Source organism: Bombus terrestris, chromosome 17 (genome assembly GCF_910591885.1).
Source record: "Bombus terrestris chromosome 17, iyBomTerr1.2, whole genome shotgun sequence".
NCBI classification, from domain to species: Eukaryota; Metazoa; Arthropoda; class Insecta; order Hymenoptera; family Apidae; genus Bombus; species Bombus terrestris.
The window spans coordinates 9999643-10026335 of NC_063285.1; the positions used below are offsets into that span (position 1 = coordinate 9999643).

At 37.4% G+C, this 26693-nt stretch overlaps 1 protein-coding gene, 1 long non-coding RNA gene and 1 other non-coding gene across 12 annotated transcripts in view; all 3 read left to right on the top strand.

The window, feature by feature from the left end:
• LOC100646013 (neurexin-1) overlaps positions 1-26693 on the top strand; it is a 636909-nt gene that overhangs the window by 599661 nt on the left and 10555 nt on the right. For 8 of the 10 annotated variants that reach the window (XM_048413687.1, XM_048413689.1, XM_048413688.1 and 5 more), the window contains 3 exons: positions 12562-12803; positions 14642-14765; positions 19509-19679. In XM_048413687.1, coding sequence (XP_048269644.1) covers positions 12562-12803; positions 14642-14765; positions 19509-19679 — 537 coding nt within the window. The remainder of the gene's footprint in view (positions 1-12561; positions 12804-14641; positions 14766-19508; positions 19680-26693) is intronic. The other 2 variants (XM_048413690.1, XM_048413697.1) reach the window with 1 other exon arrangement.
• On the top strand, positions 15450-15554 carry LOC125386822. The gene has a single exon (XR_007227261.1). It is a non-coding gene; the product is annotated as a U6atac minor spliceosomal RNA (small nuclear RNA).
• Positions 19686-26382, top strand: LOC125386679. The gene is made up of 2 exons (XR_007227018.1): positions 19686-22131; positions 25823-26382. It is a non-coding gene; the product is annotated as an uncharacterized LOC125386679 (long non-coding RNA).

A 26693-nucleotide genomic window follows, 5' to 3' on the forward strand; every position in this document is an offset into this window, starting at 1 on the left:
GTGTCCGTGCGTCGAGAAACCTGTTCTGCCTAGTACACGGCGCACTCTGCATACGAATGAATGGCTCTCACGAAGGCAGATCGACGAATCTTTTTGGAAATAATTGAGTTAGCGGAGCGAATCGTTGCTTGGGCATTATTTTTAGTTAGTGAATTAAACTGGATCGAAGGAAACGAGGTAGAATCTTCATTGCCAGGGCACTCAGCGCTGTCTATTAAGAAATATTTATTATATCTTTGTAGTGGTAATATTAGAGTTAATTTCGAGGTGGATGACTTTTGGACGATTGCCATGTTGGAACGTCGAATAGAAGAACTTGCTCCACGCGATGTACTTCGTTTTGCATTTCCTAACAGTTCTGAGAACTCTGGTCGAGTGGAAGCTACTCGTTGGGTTCAACAGAAACTTCTTTTTGGTCCATTGTTCATAGCCAGATTAATCCGAGCTTAGAATGAAGTCAAATAGGGCACGCGTTTATACAAACCTTTTCATTGCTTCTGTTCACTTCTGAAGCGGCTGCCAGGTGTTATGAAACATCTCGCATGCAAACTACAGGTTTGGTCAAATTTTATTTAAAATAAGAACGAAGAATGACAATTTCAAATAAAGAATCGACAGCATGAACTAGTCAAACAGGACACGCGACTATGCGAAAACGTTTTTCATTGTTCTTGTGCCTCCTATCTAGCGCTGAAGCGGTGCCGCGCGTTATGGGACACCCTGTACACGTAAACATGTGGCGAAAAGCGGAACCCGCGAGGGGGTGGGTTCGCGCCACAAGCTCAGACAGCGGTCGACTTTCTGCGACTTCATGCAGTCCTGGTGCGACAAGCGCCACGCGCCTTCGTTGTTTTCCCACGAGCCCTTGTCGAGTTCTCACGCGAGCACGCTCGTGCTTCCGACGTCTCCTCTCCTATTTGCACGTGTCCGCGGAACCCGTCCGAAAAATGAAAAAAAAAGAGAAACCAGGCAACCAGACATACAGACGGCCACGGAGAAAGGGAGCAAAAAGCGAAACGAAGGAGAGACGATCGTCGCCCTTCGCAACGACTTTCTCGAGTCGGATGAAACCCTGGCAAACCCGGTGCAGCGATTCTCTCGTCTCCGAATAGACTCTCCCACGGTGCGATCCCGTGGGAACGATTTAATTGGCCGAAGAAGCAAGCGATCCTCGTTCTCGCCGCGCGACCTCGTTCCGAGAGGATACCTTCTTTATCTCTTCTTCGTCTTGTTCCCGTTTTTCGTTTCCCATCCCTGGCCCTTCCAGCCTGGCCTCGTTAACTATTAAGGTCGCTGCGTAAATTCTGTCCGGAGTATCTCGTAGACGTTTCTCCAGCGACTCTCAGAACGCCGATGTGTACGTGTGCATATTGTCAATGTCTTCTTGGTAATGTGCGCGTAAGGTGTGTAAAGGGACCATCTGGAGTATTGGACGTATAAAACTGGCAATTTTTCAGCCGAGAATCTTGAAATACGTGCTGACAATACAGCTCCCTAAGCTACATACTAATAGGCGTGTATTAGGTTGTCCCGAATGATTCCTTCGCCTTATGAGGAAATAATAGACACACGGTATATGAATTCAGTAAAACGATATAAAAGAAAAAATGCTATTATTTCCTTATGAAACGAAAAAGACTTTTGGGACAAGCTAAATATATCGTTCGTCGGTGGAACCCTTTACAAATTCACATTTCGTCTGGGTCACAGTATAGTATTCGTTGTAATATTTGGTGGGTAAAATAGATCCCTGCTCAGCTCCCATATCTTTTTTCGGTTCTTTGGTGCTTTGGTTCGGACAAATAGGAATTTGCACGAATATCAGTACCCTGCCTTGCGTCTGTTCCATGAGAACTTTTCTTCTGTCGCGCCCTTACAACCTCGAAATTAATTTACCCTTAACGACTATGATAAAAGGATCGCGTTATTTGTAGCACGGGATGAAAACACCATAGACAGTTCGTTTTATCGCGTTCATCGTTCTCTTATTTTGGCTATCAACGCGGTAACCTAATAGCAATGTTACAGCGCTCTTTAAATCCTCCAACCCTCCGTATCGAGTTTCGACCTGGCTCTGGAATCCTTGGGAATGGAACTCGCTCGATCGTAAAGCTCGACCCTTATCGAGATTGCTTCTCATGGCTTGTAATTGGACCAGACGTGGATTCTATTGATTAGGGGAGAATATGTCTGGAATATATTTAGAAGACCGATAAGGACCGATAGGAACTTGGTAAATAGCATATCTGTATGTATAATGAAATTTCGTGCAAGACTAACAGAAACGTGGGAGACTTGACATTTTATTTCTGTCAATTTTCTAACTTAATAACGTCAAAAATACGTAGGTACAAGTCTGGCAAGAAATAATTTAAATTTCCAGCGAAACCTGACCTCTCTTTTAGAGAATCCTCTCTGCTCGCATCGTCGTCATTGATAAACACGTAATTGCAGGGACATGCAATTGCTGCGACCTTAAAACCTTCCCAAAAAAAAAAGAAAGATTATGCTATCGACAGACTTTCGTTCTTCGTACGTCGTCCAACGCGCGCCCTTTGAACTTGAGGCTTCGGCATTCGAAAGGACGATCACGCTCGGCACGTGACAAAAATGTCAAGGATGATCTGTCGGCTCGCCGCGTCTCGCATACTTTCTCACGTGCCTGGTGCATGATTCCCGAACGAGACACGGCCGATTCCCACAGGCTAGCTGGTCGAAAGCGTGAGACAAGTTCGTCCCTGGAAGCAGCGGACCGATCTGCTTCGGTAGTAGGCGTTCAGGTCTGGAAAAGAGTTGGGTGCGTCGTTTCTTCTTCCTCGTCTCGCACGATCTCGACGCCGGGGAACTTCCCACGGGACACCGTTCCCAGGGAGTTGCCGGCCAACCGAGAAACGCTGTTCCCATGATCGTGGGAATTCGAGCGACTTCAGGGGAAACAGATTCCCAGATCGACTAGGAGACCAGAGAAGCCAAGCTGGTCGACCAACGCCCTACCGATTTACCCCTTGCGCGCTTTCCTCGCTCGATCGACCTGCCAACACGCCGCTCCATCCTCGACGAAGGTTCTAACCAATTAACCCCGGAATTTTGTTTCAAAAATCCCTTACGAGGTGCGTAATTAAAGTGAAGCAACACGCATGGGACGTAGAGCAAATGCTGCTATCTTAACTTTGCGAAAATGGTTAAGCAGATCGAGGAAAGATTAGATTTTTATTTGATAAAAAATTAACGATTCGTTGTGGAAAAAGGTATTGTCGTTAGAAGCTTGAAAATTGGCAAAAAGTAACAAAGCAAGGTACACGAGACGATTGAAGGAACAGCAGTAAATTACCAAAAAATGGTAAAATACCAAAGAGAATAATCAAACAATCAAACTGTCTTTTATAAAGTAGATGATAGTTTTGCTGGAAGTATAAGGGAAGCAAACCGCTATATGTCATTTATATTACTTTGCGCTATAATTTTTAGTTTATATCGTCGTATTCTTCGCGTGTCATTTTCTCGCAGCAACGTCCTTGATGGACGTTTAGATCAGCTGGGAGAATACTCGCTAACGATGTCGTAGGACGACTTGCATCCCTTTGATAGTCACCTGATACAAGAATCACCAAATTCAGCCTCAAGTTCAACATCTTCTCACGGGTTGGTTCTCACAGCAGCGGCCGAAATCTCATTATTTTTTGTAGCAAAGCCATGAGAAAACGTGGCATGGGAAAGTCGCCGTCCTATACGTATCCAATGCCCAAACTGTCCGAGTGTGCAGCTCTGTATACGCTTCTCACGTTTTTGAAATATGCCGGACAGGAGGAGCGCCTTGCCAACCTGAATCTAATTTCGGTTTTATGGCCGTTTTATTAGGTGGCTATCTACACTTTGCCATCGTCTTCTCAGATTACAACTCGATTAAGCCCGAGTATTGGGATACGCGTGAACTGTTATGTTGTATTTTCTGTGTTATCTGATGTATGTTAATGTTGCATCCTAATAACACACAACATATAAGAAAAGAGCATACAACATGGTCAAAATATGTGTTAACATAAAACTCGTCGAAATGTAGAATTTAAATAGTTGAAACAAATGTTTACTGCAGTTCTGTTTCTTCAGTTACGTTCGTCAAAGTATGAACTTACATGGATCGATTATTATTATTAAATTATGTTCATCGCCTTCTTCTTAATCGATTCACGAATCTGAAAGCTTTTTTGCACCGCCGATTAAAAGCTCTAATTTCAGTGTCTCGTATTATTGAAAATAATTCGTCGATAAATCAATATACCCAAAGAAATCATTATGAAAGCCGCATAAGTGAGATAATGAAGATCTTATTATTAATTAAAGCTGCAATTCAAATGGTAACCACCGTGATGAATATCATAAATTAATAAATATTATAAATATACATAAATGGTAAAAAGTAAAGGAAAGTGGAAATAAAAAATTGTATCCTTTCAAAAGGATAATAAAGGATAATACAGTACGTAGAGATCTATAGGCATTGGCATAGGCGCGCGATACGTATAAGGCGTAAAGAAGGTTAGGGTTGATCTAAGCGGTGTGTTTAGAACCATCCGGCGAACATGTTGAAGTGGTAGTTCTCCTAAACCAGCGGAGCTCGTACTAGGAACGGCCTTGAAATCTCAAGGTTGTTCTCAACCTACCAGACGAGCCTACTACCTGCTACTATAGCGGTATTAACGGGTTTTCTCCGCTCATTTACTACTATAGTCATCGCCCACCGCATACTACTACTACTACTACTTCATTGATAAACTTTATTCCACTCGATATATTTTTTAACGAGCTATATATATATATATATATATATTTATATAATACAAACTTTGTATAAATCAGAGAAAATGCAATTTTGTTACGATATATAGGCGCGAACATAATTTTCAGTCAAACCAAATGCTACTTTTTCGTGATAATTTTTATGTTACTTGTTAAACATATTTACATCTTTCGAAGGTATTTTAAATCGAAAATTTTAAAGTCTCATAGAGAAACGTTATTTAGAATTAATACTACTACTTCATTGATAACTCCGCGGGAATAAAAATTTTATTCCACTCGATATATTTTTTAACGAGCTATATATTTATTTATTTATATAATATAAACTTTGTATAAATCAGAGAAAATGCAATTTTGTTGCGATATATAGGCGCGAACATAATTTTCAGTCAAGCGAAATGCTACTTTTTCGTGATAATTTTTCAACTTTCAAGGGTATTTTAAATCGAAAATTTTAAAGTCTCATTGAGAAACGTTATTCAGAATTAATCGATTACTTAGAATTAAATTCTCGTTTGGAATTAAAATTGAGAATAATGGAGATAGGATGGATATCGCGATTTAAAACTTTCAAAGCTCAATACCTGCACAATTTAATTTAATTCTATAAGAGTACGATAGATTCGACAGATACATGCTATTTGCTATTTAGATTACGTTGTTACGTTTTATCGATATCGATACGAGACTATGAAAACAACTAGGAGATAAAACGCACTCGTCGTTAAATCATTAAATGATAAATAGCTTAACGTTCTTAATTGATACTCGAAATAAAGATTTATGTTGCGTCAAACTACGAGAAAAATATTTCCACGATACACAAGAGTTCTATGTCATAGGGAAGAAGTAAAAATAAAGAAGTAACAACGATAAAGTATCTCAAATCAAACTCAACTTTATTTCGTTCGTAATTATTACTTGAAATGAAGTTTTATAACGCTTCGTGGTATAAGAAACATACTTCTATGTCCTACATCGCAACAAAAAGATAAAAATGACGAAGGATAAAGTAACAAGGCAATATTTTAATGAAATTCTTTTTTATTAATATCGTTATATATTATACACTGATTATTCAACGTTGCGAAATTTTTACTAACAATTTTTGCTTTGAAATATTAATCTGTTTTTATAGCAGACAATTATATCGAACTTTGAAGATTATTATTAAAAATAAACATGGATAGTATTATATAGATATATAGGCCGTAGGTGTATGACATAGTAACAACATTCATCGTAGCTTCGTTCACAGTACGCAGATTCTTGTTCACTGGCATTCTCTCCTGTGTAGAATGATTTTTGCCGTACGATCACGTACCTACGGCTGTCACACGGTTCTTGCATTATTCAGACCCCTTTTGCAGCCTGTTTGCTTGACCATGCGCAGTCATAATGGCACAGCACGTGCTGCGTATCGCATCAAAGTTTTGTTAATATTCTCACGCTCCTCAATTGCTTGGCTGGTAGATTGCGTAAGGGCAATCGAAGTGCCTGTTTGTTTAAGATTATCGATAACTCAGAAACTTCGTGAAGTAGCTGTGTATCGAGCTGTGCTGGGTTGAAAGAGGATTCTTTGATGGAAACAAGTTGCTAACGTTATATTTTGGTAATAATTTAATATACATTAGTAACGTTATATATTATCTGACTGATCAATTTCTCAATTTTTGTTAACATAAAAATCTACGTAAGATTAGACGATGAACGATTTTAAATGAAATTTTGAAACTGGTCAGTTGACCGGACCTGGTAACGTTAGCGTTAAATAAGCAAGAAGAGACGCATGTCGCGCTAAACTGGTTAGAGAGCACACGATAAAGTGCGTTTACATGTCCTGTTCACGTTTCGTACGTACGAAACGTTGTGCTCCCATCGCCTGGGAATCATCGATGTTTCCCATACCCAAGCGTACGTGCCATGGCATTCCTTGTTCCCACCGTAAAATCGTTGTGAAAGCAAACAGTTCCCAAACCGAGTCCGTGGGACCGATGTCCGATGGCCGCCGCGTTTCCATTTCGATCGTTCGCCCGTTTCGCACGATAAACGTCGCGTGGAATTAAATGGAACACACGCGCGTTTACCGTTTCCTGCCGATCGGCCTGAAGCCGAAACGTGGCATTCCGATCACCCGTACGCGAACAATTAGAATCCCAACGATATGTTTCGATGTTTATAAAACTGACGAAATCTTTCGTGCAAGTTGTTCCGTCGAAGTCGCGAAAAGATGGAATTTCCTTTTCAAAGTGTGTCTTTTGTTGTGAACAAATGTAAACTCGATGTTAGTTTCGCTACAGCATCCACTAACTATAATAAATAAATATTTAAAATTCAGATTGATATTAAGAGGCAAATTATTCGTTATTTTATTCGCAGGAATTAATCGAAACGGAAAATCTGTTTTCCTTTGCATATTTTATTAACCGACGCTGTATTATTAGAGTCACACTGTGCGTTATCATAATCCAAAAACAGTGAAACGCACGAGTAACGCAATGAATATCTTCTTCTCGAAAGCGCTGGAATGTGCACGTACAATACGAAGATTGCTATATTATTTCAACAAGATAAAGATAATGAAATAGCTCATTTCAAACATTCTCATTTTCCCGCGCTTATTTCAAATAAAATTTCCTCGCCACTGCAACGCGCGTCGAATCGCTTTCCGCTCGAAAAGCGGACGCCATCGCTGCCGGACGTCGATTTAGGAATTCCAAGGCGAAGCCAAATATTAGGCAACCCGATCCACCTTCGGGTTCTTCTCTCCTGATCCATTTTAACCGAATGCGCCACTTATCTAAGCGTCCGAAGGCAACTTCTTAACCCACTTTTCAGGTCCACCACCTCCACCTTTGCCATACTTGCCTGTCAGTTTACTTATTAATTTAGATTATGTCGTGCAAGAGCTAATTGCCACGAAACGTTAGACGGTTAAACGAGCGAAATTCTTACGCCACCGAACTAACGAGAAACGCATGCAGGTCTGTTTAAAATAAAATTCTCCACGATCAGCAAGTCGAACGTCATTTTCATTAAAAACGTGATGATCTTGCCAATAAGTTTCTACATGTATCTATAGAGAGGTGGGTTGTATATTAAATAGGGAAGAGTGGTGGGGAATTATTTTAATTCATTCGCCATGATAAGGAGCAGAGTATATCGAATAAATCAGTATAATTTCTATTTGATAAATTATACGCGTGGTAATAGTATTTGTAGTATTTATAATCGCATATGTAAATTGTTTGCACGAGGGAAATTTATAGTTTACAAATTATGCTCTTGAAAGATATATAATTTAGAAATTATTTTATTGTAATGCTCAAATAGTACGTAATAATTCTTATTGTATGAATAAAATGAATTATCAAGGTGAATTTTAATATATTACAAGAATCAAACAATGTTATTATTAAACTGTAAAGATATTTATGCAATTTAATGTCTCCAAAAATATAACTAAACAACTCACATTCGTAGCATCTAACTACGTTCCAAATAATTATACAAATATTATAGTGATAACGCGAGTACGTATTTTGCATTGAATATTCTGCATTATTTTCACGCCTTCGAATTTCCCTTCTATAGATAAATAAAATCTTCGATCCACTTAAGACACTGTATTTAAAGAAACTGAAGGAAAAGACTCAAGTGGAAGACTCGCGAGTCGTTTCCTATTGGTCGACGAGGATTTGGAGGGGTCATGGATTCCGACGAATGAGGTCTGGTTGCCTAAAATCTCAGGATTAAGTCGGACAGGGAACCCGAACTCACTCACAAACCTTCTGCTCTCCTAATAAAGTGATACAGTTTATTGGACTTCTTCAAATCGGAATGCGGTGTGAGTGACACGATTATCTTCTTCGAGGAAGCGTCTGTCGCTCCACCAACTTCTTCTTGTCATTGTTATTGACAAAAAGTCATTGAGGAAGCCGAGTATAACATTGACGATATACTTACGAGACGCGTGCTGGACGCGCGTTCCTTTCTCTATATGTATATATACGTATATATGTGTGTGTTACTTAGGCTGAGACCAACCAACTGTATTTTTATACCACGCTGATAGACTCACTATGCTTGGTCGGCAAGTGCCAGCCGAGTGGGCAGAAAAAATGTGTCGCAGAACTAGAGTCGAGTTCCGCGTGAGTCACTCAGAACACTTCTTCAGTTTATCTGATGCGTGGAATGTTTTGTGTTTATATAGTAACTCGTAAATGTATTCGAACGCGCATAGAAACTTTTTATACGAATATATTAGACGCGTAAAAAATTTGTTGAAATTTCGTCGACGCCAGGACAGTCCCTTTTTGTATGTCAGTTTAACGCTCTAGCGAATATTATTCCGGTATATAGATATATTTGATAAAATGTACATTTTACAAAAATAGGAAAAGAACTGGCGGAAGTTTCAATGATATACTAAATATAAGTCAGAATAAAAGCCGTCGCGTGCTGTCATAAACACAGTATAATGTCCGCTTATTTCATCTGACGCACAGTGGATATGAAGTCACAGTATAGTATTGTAATGACGTCAACTCGATTGACGTCACGTATAAAAGATCCACGAGACGCTTGGAATTCACTTAATCGCAATACGCGTCGGTTATACGTACAAAATGTCAGATCGAAACGTTTTCATCTCTTATTTGGAAGCTTCCTATTTTACCAGCTACGAATAGATAACTTTTATCTTTTATTTTAACAAGATAAAGATTGCCCATGTAATAATTTATATATAGGCACTGTTCATGTTGACAAAATTAAAAATGAAATAATTTTAAAGGAATCGTCTACGTGAAGCTTTTCTAATTCGCGTGCATAATTAATTACACACATAGCTTAAATGTAAATAAATTAGCATTAGCTGCAAAGTATAATTACATAAATACTGTCCACATCGCGGATCATTACAGATCAGAATATATCAGCAAAGAAAATTGGAAAAAGAATATGTAATTCGTTATAAATTATTTAGATGATCTCATAAATTATTTATCTGTTAGCTTCACCAATGAATTAAATCAAAATCGACATTATCCACGGAAACAACCATCGTCAATCGCGAATAAGTCACACAAACGATGTTTCAAATTTATCGTTCGCATGCGCCTTATATCCAAAAAGTACAACCAAGTACCTACTTTATATTTGAACACACCGAGCGTCAAATATTTTAATTCTCGCTCGAACAAAAATTATTTCCTACCCCCCACTCGCCAAAAGGACATCTGCACTCTTTACTACTAAAATATTTCCAATTGATATAAAGAAGCATAGAGAAGTAAAAAAAAGCGAGCGGTGGGGCAGGACGGTCGAAGAGGCCATTACCACACTGCCTAAAACGGCACCAGAGTGATCCTCTTGGCAGATTCTGCGACCCTGGTAAGGCTGTCAGCCAGTCTCATTTTTTCTCGGGACAGCCGAAAATTATTATCCATAGTCGAAGGATAATGGCCCTCGATGTCCTCCAGCTGAGCAAGCTCGATGTCGAGAAAGCTCGCTCGGTTTGTTGCTTTCCTATTACAAAGTGGTATTTAACTCGCCTATGGCAGGTCACGTGGGTGAAGCTACTCGAACGTGTCCGATCGCGTGCCAAGTCCTCGGTTTCTAGTCGCCTAATAAAAAAATAGCCGCATTATCGATCTTCTGCCGATCGACTTTATCGTCACGGTTCGAGGTTGACGAGCATGGGGACCTCTGAGACGACTATGCTGGCCTGATCCGTTTGTCTCGTGTTAATATACATATCTGAGATGAACGTACGAATTCGCTTCGCTTGTGAGCGAAACCGTCAATCAGCCACTTGCTCCTCGAAAGTTGTCTCGGATGAAATTTCATCCGACACGAATTTCGTTGCAACGTTATCGCCTCGTTAATGACACCTTCGTAATGCTATCTACAATTTTGTTGCTCTCTGCCTAATGGGATTTACGAAACGTTCTTAAGAAGGACGTAAGTCATATTTTTGTGTCATATTTTTTATAGGCGGGCAATTTGCACTTCGTTACGCTATTTTGAGGTGATTAGGCTAATTACATGTTCTTGCTTTAATACTAATGTATTTTATTTATGGCTCTTGAGTCGGGTAGGTATTTCTGTCACCCTTCTGAACCAAAGTATTGACAACCATAACACTAATTATTAATTGGTTCTATATAAAATATATTGACGTCATGTCATCTATCTTTGCAGAGCTCGTATCTTTGGCTCTATCAAATCAATTGCAATTATATTTTATTCAAATTGTATTTATTCATAGCCAGCAAGTAGCGTAGAAATTAGAAAATCAACAGAAATGGATTCACATTGAACGTTCAAAAAAGAAGAAGAAGAAGGATTCTAAAATCATAGATAAGAAACAACATGACACCATTTAAAAATGTCAATTTGTAGTTTTTTTATTACATGTTTGAAACCTCGAATTTCCATTTCTGCTAACATGAATATATTTATATGTATACATATATATAGATAGATAAATTACACTGTCATCCTCATCGTAGACAGTTTTCTAACTTGCGTAATGGAATCTATCACGGAAGCTATTCCTATCACAAATCTGCCGCCGATAGTAGAAGCGGCGTGTGTATCGTCTTCGAAGGTCGAATCGAACCCTAAAGAGTTGCACACGTGACATGTTAGCCTGTTCTCAAAACCAACCAAATTTAGACCGTTCAAAGGGAAAGGACTCGAAGCGAACCTTGGCGAACGAGTAGGGGATACGAGATCGCCTCCATCTAATTTTAATTGTAAGACACGCTACTCGACCAAGTGGACAAGTCAATAGTCCATGCCAGACTCAGAGGCTTCTGTTCGCCTGATAAGTGGTCAAACGAAAACATTTGTCAGCCAATGAAACGGAATAAATTATCCCTTTGATACTCACCAGCGCGTACAAAGTAGCATTTCGTTTCTTTTTTTGGGGTCTTATATTACACTTTGTTATCGCTTCGCAGAGTGATAATTAAATGTGTTAGTGGTAATTTAATACCGTTTCCGGGTAATTGGGTAATTTCGAGAAGCTAAGTTGATTTTAACTGAGAGATTGCGTGTAGTTTATTCGACGGTGGTAAAAATTTCATAATTTTAGCTGTAAGTTGCTTTTGATAATTTTATTGCTGCAAAATAATTCCCCCATGGAAATGGGAAATGCCTCGATAGAATAAGCATCGTTTGACAAAACTAAAATTCTCAGTTTCAAAGTATCGATAAGTAATAACAACTTATGAAATTCTTTTGAGAATTTTTTTTATACATATATAATACAAAATTTCAAGCGTATTAGCATAATTCATTTCATATTATACCTATTAAATTGAATATTAAACATTTCGAATCGTAAACTACAAATTGTAAAATCCTGCTCTACGTCGATCGCTATTTGCAACGATGTATATTTAATTATATACTATCATATACGACATTATAACTAAACCGCGTATAGTATGGAAAATTTGCAGATGAAAAAATACACAAAAAGCACCTAGTAATCGCGAAATATGGGAAATAAGCCACTGAATAGAATATCTAACAGGTGAATAAGGTACCTATAATAGGTAAAGCAATTTTCTACCTAAATTCTATATTTTTCATTACATCGATACAAATACGAATGTACATGAATATCATCGGTCTAATTACAACTGTTTGTGCTTAGATACCATTTACGCGTAACGACTAACCAATCGAGGGAAATTGAATCGTTAATTGAAAGGGCCATTCTCTGACAATATTTACTGTTGTTCGCAGGTCGCCAATTGACGGTGTTCAATAGTCAATCGACTATTCAAGTTGGTGGTCGATGGAATCGCAACAAAGGCAGAGTGGAAAGGTCGTTCTTGGGCATAATCGCCGGTCTCGTTGTAAATGGAGCTCGAATTTTGGAACTCGCCGCGGCAAAGGATGGAAGAATTATCACCAGAGGAGATGTTCAGTTATTACCTCCAGGAAGTCTGCTGGATCGTGCTGCTCCGTTGCAGAGGATGCAACAGGTAATCAAATTTCAAACAATATTTTACGCTGTCGTTGATCAGGAAAATTATGCGCATGACGATGGATGCCTGGGAAAATTAAACGTAGAGAAATCGAATGTAGAAAAATTAGAAAAATACAGAGGATAATATACTTGCTCACCTGATTTATAATTATTTGTTTCTAACAAATTTGAAGAAGATTTTCCTAGTAATTTAATCGAGTTGTTGTACTATCTTCTATTAATTTCGAGTCTTGCGATTTTCATTAAATGGATTACGTAAAGTATTGTAAACGACGATTTGTTTATGTCTTTAACTAAGTATTATTCACTGATAAATCATTCGCTAGCAGTTTATATATATTGTCGTGCGTTTATTGCGCGTTCATCAGTACGTTATATAATCGTAATTTAATGATCTGTAACATCGGTTTGTGTAAATCGTTGTGAAGTCCTGGGCTTAATTATGCTTACGAAGGGTTTACTCGTAATAACCGAATCCTATATTAGATATGAATATTAGAATATAAATATGGATAATACAAATTGATAATTCATAAAAATTTCTCTCCTCCAGCGTACATAACTTTTACCGCGTGCTTTAATAAATATGAACATCACATCCAAGATAATGTTTCCTCGTATTCTAATAAAATAAAACTGCCTTAAATTCCCAAAGTGAAACTGTATTTTACCTAATACTTTTAGTAATCCTATTATTAAAAATATTTAATTACCTAAAATATTAATAGCCCAGCCCAGACCCTAATGCTTTGAATAATAATATTGTTAAAAATATTTAATTACCTGAAATATTAATAGCCCAGCCCTAACCCTAATACTTCTAATAATAATATTATTATTAAGACTATTATTAAAAGTATTATTATTACTTTTACTAATATTATTATATATTATTTAATAATTATTATATACTATTTATATGCTATTTAATAATAGTATTAATAATAGTACTATTATTGAATAGTATATAATAATATTAGTAAAAGTGATTAGTAAAAGTAACTATTATTTAACAATAATATTATTAACACTATTATTAAAAGTATTATTATTACTTTTACTAATATTATTATATTATTTAATAATAATTATATACTATTTATATGCTATTTAATAATAGTATTAATAATAATACTATTATTGAATAGTATATAATAATATTAGTAAAAGTGATTAGTAAAAGTAACTATTATTTAACAATAATATTATTACTAAAACTATTATTAAAATTATTATTATTACTTTTACTAATATTATTATATTATTTAATAATAATTATATACTATTTATATGCTATTTAATAATAGTATTAATAATAATACTATTATTGAATAGTATATAATAATATTAGTAAAAGTGATTAGTAAAAGTAACTATTATTTAACAATAATATTATTATTAACACTATTATTAGAAGTATTATTATTACTTTTACTAATATTATTATATATTATTTAACAATAATATTATTACTAAGACTATTATTAAAATTATTATTATTACTTTTACTAATATTATTATATATTATTTAATAATTATTATATACTATTTATATGCTATTTAATAATAGTATTAATATTAAATGATATATAATAGTATTAGTAAAAGTGATTAGTAAAAGTACCTATTATTTAACAATAATATTATTATTAATGCTATTATTAAACATAATAGATATTGACAAATTGTTATCGATTATTCAACAAAAATTACATAATTTACGTAATGTTTTCTTCCTTCATATTAACAGAAACAGCGGTCCAACACTCGAACGGAATATACCTTTTTATTTAATACGACGCAATAAATTTTCATATCTCTTTTCCACCGCAGACGCCGGCGTCCGGTTTCCCAGGCGTCATGGACGACCTCATATTTTCCGGTGCCGGAAGTGGTTGCGCCGCCGACGACGAGGACGAAGAATGCACGCCAATCTACGAGCCTGGTTCCGGTAAGTGTAAGTAACATTTCCAAAGGCCGTAAGTAATTCCTTCTGCACGCTTGCTCGCGGAGGAATTTCTTCTACGTGCCTAACTCGTCTTCTATCTACCACATATCCATATTTTATACATGTGCGTGCACGTTACACCAACTTCTCCTGGAACACGTATGACAAAGTTAATCGCACGATATTTTCTGTTTTGAGAGAGAACAATTACTCACTGGGAATTGCCAGTCACAATTCGATCTGCTAAACGAGAAAATCTCACCGAATAGGCATCCGATCATCCGGTCCAATCGCATGTGCATTTGCAAAATAATTTTCATCTCGATGTTATTGTTAGTCGCAGAAAATTGCACCTGCTACTCCGAGCATCTATTAATTAACAGACATCTTCGGAGATTGAGGAGAATAAAATGGGAAGAAATTGAGGAAGAATATAATTTCGTATATGTGAACTGAAAATTCAAGCTGAATAGCCAAGTGTATATACATATAGATATAACTAATTTTTCATGCACGACGAACAAACTCGAACGTTATATCATTCGATCGGTTGTATCGTGGCGAATAAAAGATGTCCTCACAACTTTTCGATTTGATCGTTCGTTTTCGAACTATTCGCGAAAAATTGCTTTCTCGCTAGTGGTCGTTCGCTCGCTACGTTTATATATAAGAACGCAACAGATGACATCTAGCGTGTAGTATGAAAGGAGAGACGTTTAGCACTCCCCTAGACAAGGATGGAACACATATAAATGGTAAGGCACTGTCGCCTTTCGGCGGCACTTACCGAATTTTTTTCATTAATTACAACACGATGCGACTAATTATTCGACGTAAATTGAAAATGGGATTCGATGAGAAAAATGAAGAAGCTTAGAATTCGAAACGAAATTGAAATTATAACGTTGAAAATTTTGGTCTTGGTATGTCGTTTGTTCGACGATATTATTTATGAAAGTGCTATCGATCGTAGTTGGCTGATTTTTCGATAAATACGTTTTGCAAAGCAATTTATTTAAAATAGAAATGAAGAAATGAAATTAATGAAGGGACAATATTTCGATAGAGTTTGACAACTACGGAATCTCTGTTATCTAATATATTATTTATGAAAATGTTATCGATTATAAATATCGGAAATGAGATAAACGTGGATGTGACAAGTCGAGATGATAGGAATTTCATTATTTGTTTCATCGATGATCGTTTTCGCACTTGTTTATTTTTTCAACTACTGCGATAATTTATAGAATTCAATTATTTCGAAAGCGCAGGATTCTCGTCATATAAATTTATCGTTCTTGTTCTGAATGAATAATACTGATAAATTATTTGAAATATAAAATACACGACATTTTATCATAAACAGCGACGCCGTGCAAATGCAATTTCCACCGGCCCTCTCAACATCACGTACATCGACGTAACATTTCGTTAAATAATCTAACTGTCATTTTCAGTTATCCCGTCATTACAAATCAAAAAGAAACGCGCATTAAATCTGCCCATCGCTTAAAACCCTCGATCAAACACGATTTATAATTATCTCGAGACAGAAATAATTATTTCAAACGTCGATTATACGTACATTCGGAAACATATCAATAAACGCCAATTACTTATTAAAACATTAACATTAGAATATGCTGCTGACAGCTTCTGCGAATTATTTTATCTCGTATGAACTTCTCAGATATGTTTTTCACGATTAATATGCTTCGTTGAATTAATTACACTGCGTTACGATAAATATATTCTTCCTAATACTCGATGGTAAATAGTAGAATGCTATTTCAAAATATATTGGGTTGGCAACTAAGTGATTGCTGATTTTCTAATTACCACCTAATGACAAAATCAGCAATCACTTAGTTGCCAACAAAATAGTCACTTCGATAGCAAATTCATGCCATTCATCACAAAATATCCTCATTAAAAATAACTATTCTTTGTAATATTCGGTGGTAAATAGCAAAAAGTTATTTCAAAATGTAATTGCTGATTTTACCATTAGGTGGTAATTACAAAATCAGCAATCACTTTGTTGGCAACAAAATAGTCACTTTGATAGCAAATTCATGCCATTCATCACAAAATATCCTCATTAAGAATAACTATATTCTTTGTAATACTCGGTGGTAAATAGCAAAAAGCTATTTCAAAATGTGATTGCTGATTTTACCATTAGGTGGTAATTACAAAATCAGCAATTACTTTGTTGGCAACAAAATAGTCACTTCGATAGCAAATTCATGCCATTCATCACAAATATCCTCATTAAGAATAACTATTCTTTGTAATACTCGATGGTAAATAGCAAAAAGCTATTTCAAAATGTGATTGCTGATTTTACCATTAGGTGGTAATTACAAAATCAGCAATTACTTAATTGCCAACAAAATAGTCACTTTGATAGCAAATTCATGCCATTCATCACAAATATCCTCATTAAGAATAACTATTCTTTGTAATACTCGATGGTAAATAGCAAAAAGCTATTTCAAAATGTGATTGCTGATTTTACCATTAGGTGGTAATTACAAAATCAGCAATCACTTTGTTGGCAACAAAATAGTCACTTCGATAGCAAATTCATACCATACGTATCACGATGTAGCCTCATTAAGCGGAGAATTGCCTCGCATAATCATTCGAATGTATCATAACGCAAACGAAATTGTCGATGAATTTTTTCTAAGAAATCGATGGCGAAAATATTGTCGATGAGATTATACATCTCTGTGGATGAAAATAATAGCGGAACCGAAAGAGGGCAAAGGAGAACACACACGCACGAATGGGTTCGCATATCGCATGGCATGCCACCTTTTCGTCTTCATGCTTGCCCGGTTGTATCTTCGATTCATTTGCATATTTAGGATCCCTGGCTGGCGCCCCTCCTTTCTCTTTCCTTCGTCGACCTCCTCGTCTTCTCTGGCAGCCGGCTCGGAAATCTTCTCCGGCTGACTAAAAACTGAATTAATACGATCCCTTTAATAACTCGACGCGCACCGATCGTCGCGATATTACAAAAGCAGCTAACAAGTAACAGCTGGCGCAGGGTAATTTTAGAAACGCGACATTTCCAGCGGTAATATCGACTGACCAAATATTTAAAGCATTGTACCGCAGAAGCACGTATTTTTCTTCTTTTTTTTCTTGCATATGGTAAAAGTAGATTCAATAGTGAGAATTGTAATATTTAATCTACTTTATCTTTTACCTGTGTGTTTTTCATTGTGCGGTGTTTTTTCGTTTGTTAATGTGGCATTTTCACATTTTCGAGGAAGCTCCCCGCGGGACATTTTTAACAATTCGAATTTACACGCATACAAGCTCCGTATAGTTTAGGGGTTTTATTGAGAAAATTTCGTAAAGGTACCCCACACAACGTTATGACATATAATACAAATGTAATGTAGAAATTCGTCAATGATTAAATACAATACGATATGCATAATAATAATGACGATACGTGAAACAATATATTTCTGAAAATAGACAGAATGTTTATAGAAATTGTACAGTTGAACGAAAGCTTGGCAGGATGATTTCCAATGCACGAGATAAAACATACTCCTGCTGATAATCCTTAGATTTCTGCTTTCGGAATAAACATCTTTATTATTTTACCCCAGTATTTGATAATAGTCTAATAATCCACTTGACGAAATACCATTTCTCTGTTTATTTTCTCAAGGCAGATCGAGTCCGCCTGTAATTAATGACTAACGTAACACAGCTTAAAGGTTAAACCTATTTAGGGCCACGGTTATAAAACTTACCCTCACATTTGGTCTAAATTTAGAATTAAACGAAACGTCGATAAAGATTTTTACGAGGACGGAAATTTTCCTCCGTGTTTCAACTTTCAATATAAATATACTCTGGTTTTTAATATATTTTCTACTGTCGATAGATTACCATAACGATCCATGAAATTAGAGCTCTGCAACCGTATGGAAACTACGCTTTCTTTCCAAAGCGATGCATAGTATCGACCTGGAAACAAAGTCAGTATTTCCAAAAATATAGTCGAAATTCTAGATGAATTATCCCGTACGATTTAAAGATCTGCCGCCTAAAATAATAAATAGCGTGGACGCGCAAGTATGAGGAAAGGAAACGTTAAAATAAATGAAACCAAAGCGCCATACGAATCAACTACAACAGCTACACCGTTATATCTTTTGCTCCAACAATAGCGCGAATTACGTCGATTACAACCGTTCCAATTGTACCTCGATCATTCAACCGCCCAGTCCAATCATCTCTCGGATCTTGAAATGAAAAGAAAAAAATTAAAAAGAATGAAAAAAGGAAGACCTCTCCACTCACGGGTTTGATACAGCTAATATCCCGATCGCCGGGTTAATAATATCATTATTGCCACTCGGAGCCCATCGATGCCTGTCATCCATCGAGCCAGGATCAGCGCGCGTAGCCCGGAATGATATGCTTGAAAATGAAAAACCGACCACGTTCCCGTGGCAACCGAATTGAAAGCTGAAACGAGCCTGATATCGGCCAACAAAATTCCCCAATCAAATACGCATTCTATCTCCATTATCGGCCCTTTCCCTGCGCCGCCGCCGCCAGCCCGGTAACCACATTTTCGTTTTCCGTTACACCGATGACGCAAACCGTGGCGAGAACCACGCAACCGTACGGAAATTATGCGAGCGTCGCATGCCATCCTACGCAATTTCAATAATCGTTAACCCCACTTTCTCTCTCTCTCCTTCTTCACAGACGACATAATAACGCCCGTCTACGTCGCGCCAACGAGGTCGCCGACGACGTTCAGGCCGAAGCATCACAAGGAGGACCTTCAGCGTCCGTCGTGCGACGACGAGGAGGACTGCGAGGAAGGCTCCGGGGAACCCGTCACCACCGAGGAGATCTTCGTCACATCCGCCACTGGTCCGTTTCATTTCATTCTGTATTTTCTTTTTGTCGGTTTCGCGCCATTTCTTTACGTTTACCTACTCGTGAGCTTGCAGCTACGGCCTGGTGATCGTTTACCAAAGGTATTAATCCGACTGAACTTGTTAGGACATTCGTTAAACGTTCCTGTGTCTACGTGGCAAAATGACCAACGACCATACCAGCGGTTGCCACGCCGAAAACACACGTTTCGCTCAGGACGACACGGAGGTATTTTTATTATTCGTATAACGGCAAAATAATAATGAATTGATGATGTTCGAGCCGGCAGCTAGGTCGGTGCACCGCTCAGGATGGCAACTAAGTGAGTGCCGGTGGTTCTTCAAACGTTCAAAGACCTTTGAACGCTGACTAGGTACTTTTAATAGCTTTGATTATTTCATTTCAGACAAATTCTCTAGACTTGCCATTAATTCGCTACAAGCTTCTGCCACGGTGCCATTTCCCATCGGATGTGACACGATCGATCGTCATCTTCGTATCGCAAACGTTGCGTAATCGTTGAACACCCCTCTCGAACAAGGAAGCACACGTGAAATTCATAGTTAGAATTCTCTCTAATGCTTCTTATCAAATCTTTCTGATAAGACTGTTATTAAACAGAAATCTTCCGTCCTATGCACTCGCCACGAACTTTCATCTGTGCAGGAATTTTGGCCGATTTTTCTCTGTTTTTCTTTCTCTCTTCTTTTTTAGTTTCCTATTGTTTGTTGTTTTCGGAACACTTGATTTGCCTATACTCAGAACGGACCATACTATCCCAGGTATTGATCCTCCGCGCATAGTTTCCTCTCGTTCATTTGCTAGTATGCGCTACGTGCTCATGCAGGCGGAGTATTTCCAAGACTCGTGTGGTTTTCCAAGGCACGACGCGCCGGAAATTCGTCTGATGGTCTTTTTCAAGAGCCACGGTTTTCGTATTCCGTTCGCGATGGCTTTACAGAGCATTGTTGATGAAAGAGACTTCTTGTTTAGAGAATGCTCGAGAGGAGTTTCCATTAAAGCGTATCTAGTTCGAGAAACATTTCCTGCGCACGATTCTGTCACTCGACCCAAGTACTCCTTTTCTGTTACTGTCGTTACATCTCTGCACCGTTCGACGATGATTCTTTTCTTCTTTTGCCTCCCACTCCGCGTCTCTTTCTAATTCCGCCAGTTCAAAGACGGTACGAGCATCATTTACGAAGCTGTTGATAATCTCTTCGAGCTTCTCTCGTCTGCAGAGAGCCGGCGACTTTTTTGATGTTAGAAACGATCCCTCTTGCTTTATGCAAGTCGAAGTGGAGTACGCGTAATTAAAAGCTAAACGAAGGAATAGAAAACAATTGCTTTTAGTCGATCCTAGTTGAACGATATGAAAATATCAGGCGATTAAACACGATGATTAAAAACGCGCCTTTCTGTACAAGATATTTTAGCAAGAGCTGTATTCTCGTATAATCTAGAATTCATTAAGGTAAAACAATAGATTCCACGAACGTCGAAGATCAACTATTATATGTACAAACATTGACAACGAAATTTGCCCGCAGAACAACGTCGAGGATCGCGCGCGATGAAGAACAGTCGATGAAAATCGCAAGCAGCCTCCGGTGACGTTCCCGCTATACGCACCACCGCATTAATATTTATTGCTAGCCAGGTAGAATTCGCTGTGGAATCGTCTACCTTCCTTTACGCTGTTCGCAATCGAAGCAAATCGAGTTCATCGAGCTTTGAAACCATTAACGTGAATAAATGAGAAAAAGTGGGAAAAGAAGCTAACGAAACAGAATGAAAAAGAAGAAAATAAATGGAAAAATGGGAAAAGAAGATGGAGGCACGCATGGAAACTCGTTATGGAAATACTTGGCCCGTGGGCGTCCTCTTCATCTGCATATCCCTCAACTTGATGCGGCGAGAGCTCCGCCAATCCCCACTGCCACTGGTTAAGTTGACCGTCACGAAAATAGCACTCCCCCGTTCGACGAGATCGTTGATGCGACTTCTTTTCAGTACGCCGCTCTTCATCGCGGAATAGGAAGCTCCTCTTCATCGCTCGCACGCCGCTCGTTTATCACGGTTAAGGCAATTTCGCGTCCAACGTCGAGCAAAACGCTCGGAACAACCTTCGTGAAGTTCGTTCCTCCATTTTACTGTCATTTTATCATCTTATTATTCGTTTTTATTCGCCAGATTCACCTCCGACGAAATCCTGATTCGGCTACTTTATCGCGCGATTGAAGCTTCGCTGCAACGTAGCTTGAGCAAGTTTGATTAGTCTCGTTGATGTAATTGTATCACGTAGAGAAAAACTGTAGTGTAATTTGGTCGAATGGTAGCTACCGATCGATGGTTTTATGGACTTCTGTTTCAAATGAACACGACATTGTGTTTCACCTATCGAGAAAGTTTGGACAGCCTTGCTGGAGTAATTGTATCGTACCATGTATGCAGAAATAGTAGCGTAAAGTAATTTGGTTGGATAGTAGCTTTCGACAGATAGTTTCATAGTTTCTTGGTTTATCTAAATTGTTTTATCTAAAATCGATGTTCTTTTCGATTTTTTTAGAATATTTGAAAGTCTTCTAGAAGTAATTATATCATACTATGTATGCAGAAATAGTAAAGTAACTTGGTTGAAGAGAGTAACTTTCGACCGATGGATTTATGATTTTTTATTTTATCTAAATTGTTTCATCCAAAATTCATATTGTTTCGTTTAAAGTCGATGTTCTTATTTATTTTTTGAGAAAGTTTGGACAGTCTTCTAGGAGTAATTGTACTATACCCTGTATGGAAAAACAGTAGCGTAAAGTAATTTGGTTGAAAAGAGTAACTTTCGACCGATAGTTTTATGATTTCTTGTTTTATCTAAATTGTTTCATCTAAAATCAATGTTCTTTTCGACTTTTTGAGAAAGTTTGAAAGTCTTCTAGAAGTAATTGTATCATACCATATATGGAAAAATAGTAGCGTAAAGTAATTTGGTTGGATAGTAGCTTTCGACAGATGGTTTCATAGTTTCTTGGTTTATCTAAATTGTTTTATCTAAAATCGATGTTCTTTTCGATTTTTTTAGAATATTTGAAAGTCTTCTAGAAGTAATTATATCATACTATGTATGCAGAAATAGTAAAGTAACTTGGTTGAAGAGAGTAACTTTCGACCGATGGATTTATGATTTTTTATTTTATCTAAATTGTTTCATCCAAAATTCATATTGTTTCGTTTAAAGTCGATGTTCTTATTTATTTTTTGAGAAAGTTTGGACAGTCTTCTAGGAGTAATTGTACTATACCCTGTATGGAAAAACAGTAGCGTAAAGTAATTTGGTTGAAAAGAGTAACTTTCGACCGATAGTTTTATGATTTCTTGTTTTATCTAAATTGTTTCATCTAAAATCAATGTTCTTTCCGACTTTTTGAGAAAGTTTGAAAGTCTTCTAGAAGTAATTGTATCATACCATATATGGAGAAATGGTAGTGTAAAGTAATTTGGTTGGATAGTAGCTTTCGACAGATAGTTTCATAGTTTCTTGGTTTATCTAAATTGTTTTATCTAAAATCGATGTTCTTTTCGATTTTTTTAGAATATTTGAAAGTCTTATAGAAGTAATTATATCATACTATGTATGCAGAAATAGTAAAGTAACTTGGTTGAAGAAAGTAACTTTCGACCGATGGATTTATGATTTTTTATTTTATCTAAATTGTTTCATCCAAAATTCATATTGCTTCGTTTAAAGTCGATGTTCTTATTTATTTTTTGAGAAAGTTTGGACAGTCTTCTAGGAGTAATTGTACTATACCCTGTATGGAAAAACAGTAGCGTAAAGTAATTTGGTTGAAAAGAGTAACTTTCGACCGATAGTTTTATGATTTCTTGTTTTATCTAAATTGTTTCATCTAAAATCAATGTTCTTTTCGACTTTTTGAGAAAGTTTGAAAGTCTTCTAGAAGTAATTGTATCATACCATGTATGGAAAAATAGTAGCGTAAAGTAATTTGGTTGGATAGTAGCTTTCGACAGATAGTTTCATAGTTTCTTGGATTATCTAAATTGTTTCATATAAAATCGACGTTCTTTTCGAGTTTTTGAGGATATTTGAAAATCTTCTAGGAATAATTGTACTATACCCTATATGGAAAAACAGTAGCGTAAAGTAACTTGGTTGAAAAGAGTAACTTTCGACCGATGGTTTCATGGTTTCTTGTTTTACCTATATTGTTTCATCCAAAATCCATATTGTTTTATCTAAAATCGATGTCGTTCAATTTTTTGAGGAAATTTGAAAGTCTTCTAGGAGTAATTGTATCATACCCTGTATGGAAAAACAGTAACGTAAAGTAACTTGGTTGGACAGTAGCTTTCGACCGATGGTTTCATGGTTTCTTGTCTCGCCTAAAGACCATATTGTTTCGTTTAAAGTCGATATCCTTCGATGCTTTAAGCAAGTTTGAACAGTCTTGTTGAAGTAATTGTAAAGTAATTTGGTTGGATAACAGCTTTCGACCGATGGTTTTATGGTTTCTTCTTTCATCTGAAATCGATATCGTTTCGTCTATCGAGAAAGTTTGAACAGTCCTGTTGTAGTAATTGTATTATTCTATCTATTGAGAAATAGTGGCGTAAAGTAATTTGGTTGGGTAATAGCTTTCGACCGATGGTTTTGTGGTTCCTTGTCTCATCTAAAGACCATATTGTTTCATTTAAAATCGATTTCCTTCGATGTTTTAAGGAACTTTGAACAGTCTTGTTGAAGTAATTGTAAAGTAATTTTTGTTGGATAACAACTTTCGACCGATTCTTTCATATAAAGTCGATATCTTTACATTTTTTGAGAAAGTTCGAACAATCTTGTTGCAGTAATTATACCATAAGTATACAAAAATAGTAACCTAATCTAATCTGGCTCTCGATCGATGATTATTAATTTAATTTCAATATCGTTTTATCGTTTGATGAAATTGAAAATTGTATCTCGTTGAAATCCTGTCATATTATGTACGGACAAACGTGATAGTTTTCGAATATGATAGTCTTCTATTTAATCTTCAATTATCATAGGTATTTACAACACTCTAAATTAGATTGCTTCATTCATGAAACTAATTAAGATCTAACAGACGGTTGACGACGAAATTACTTTTTTTCCACGACTATTCTCGACGAGGTGTAATTTTTGAGGACAGCAGACGCTTCGATCGACGAATCCTAGTCGTCGTCGGTTAACGAACCTACCCTGTAGACATATTGTAACTAGTTCAACCGCGAATCGATGGCGAACGTTGTAAAGCGAGCTTTCTGCCTCGCATGTTGTGTTTCGTGTGTGCACCGACTTACAATTAGTCAAGGCTGTTTCTTTAACGATCATCGACCCCACGACCACGTCGACTGACATTCCGATTCTAATCGTTTCGTATTCCTCCAACGATAAAACGAATTCTACTTCGAAACAAAAGTGAAGCTTTCTGGGACGCAGAGTCAGTGCAGTTTTTTAAAAAAAAATAGACGTTTCCAGTAAAACGAGTATTTTAAACAGAATCGAATACACGAAAAATAACAATGTTAGATATTTAGGGTATTTAAAAAGAACTGAAACGACAAATTAGTCGCGCCTCTTCATTCTCTTCGCTTTCATGGATTCTCCAAGTATTCTCATGAACTTCGTACCTCGTGAACTCTCGTGAACTTTCCACTGTCGGCAAAGCAAGGCGAGTTACCTCTAGTGTTACACAAAATTAACGCAAGTTGCCAGTTGCTCGACTCAGCTTAATCCAGCCACTTCATTAACCACTATCAAACCTACTTCAACCTCGGACGAACGTCAACCAACCGGCCAACTTTTCTTCCTTTAACTCTGCTACGTGCTTTCCATCATCCGACGATCCCTTCACGCGTTTAAATTCAGGCAAACTATCAAACGCCTGATGTTTGTTAAGGATTAGCAGGCGAAAGTATCTCTCGGACTATAGCCAGACTAATTTCCCCAAAAGCAAATACGTTGGTCCACGTGTATAGTTGTATGCATAGTTGCTCGATACGTAAAATCTGTTTGCTTAAAACGTCGTATCTAGCATTTCTCCATCAGCCGAAAGTGAATTTTAAAACGCTTGAAATTTCTCGTGTATTTTCAGCTCTTAAAACGAGTCGTATCACTGTTAGGAAATTCTGGCTGAATATTTTAATCCTATTGTTCTGACCAGGTATCCGAAATGAATATTACATTTCGCTAGATATTATTACGATATGAGCAGCTTGCAAATATAGGATTTTGCGATGCCACTCGTTACACGAATAAAGTAGCAGACCTAAGAAAAGGACATCGGAGGGGAGCGAAGAGACGAGGAGAAGAGCAGAGTTAAATCGAGCGAAGGCAAACGTGGCAAAGAGCGTAATATAAATCGTCAGCTTGGAAGTGACTGAGAGAAACGGGAAAACTATACCCAGCGATCGCTTGTAATCAATTCTTCGTGAAAATAGAAGCCAGATGAGCACCTAACGATCGCCGATTCTCCGTAAAACCGAGCCACATTCTTCGCCAATTACGAAACATAACGGCGAGGGTTGTAATTAGGAAACATCGCCAGGCCGAGCTACGAGCACCAGGCACCCGACGTCTAAAATTTCCCGGAAACTTTCAACCCGTCTGACGTAAACGTGTCTGTAGTGGCTCGTTTGTCACGACGTTACGAAGGGGCAGAGCGAAAAAGGAAAGCAATTAACCGGTCGTAGAGCGGAGTTGTATAGAAACGCGTAGGTGCAGAACGCGGTAGACGATGGTCGGTATGCGTGCGTGAATGATCGAACGGTTGTCCCTGGAAGCCAGGAAACACGAGTCCCAGAGCGTGGTTGGGTGCTCGCAACGTGGCTGCTGGCCACGCACGCGTGAATATCGCCGGCCTACGCACGCGTAAATATTGTCGGTAGCACGTTACTACCCCATCCCCCTGTTCGAGCCAATCGGATACACGTAATTGCAGCAGCCGGCTGACGCTTCCCTCTCTA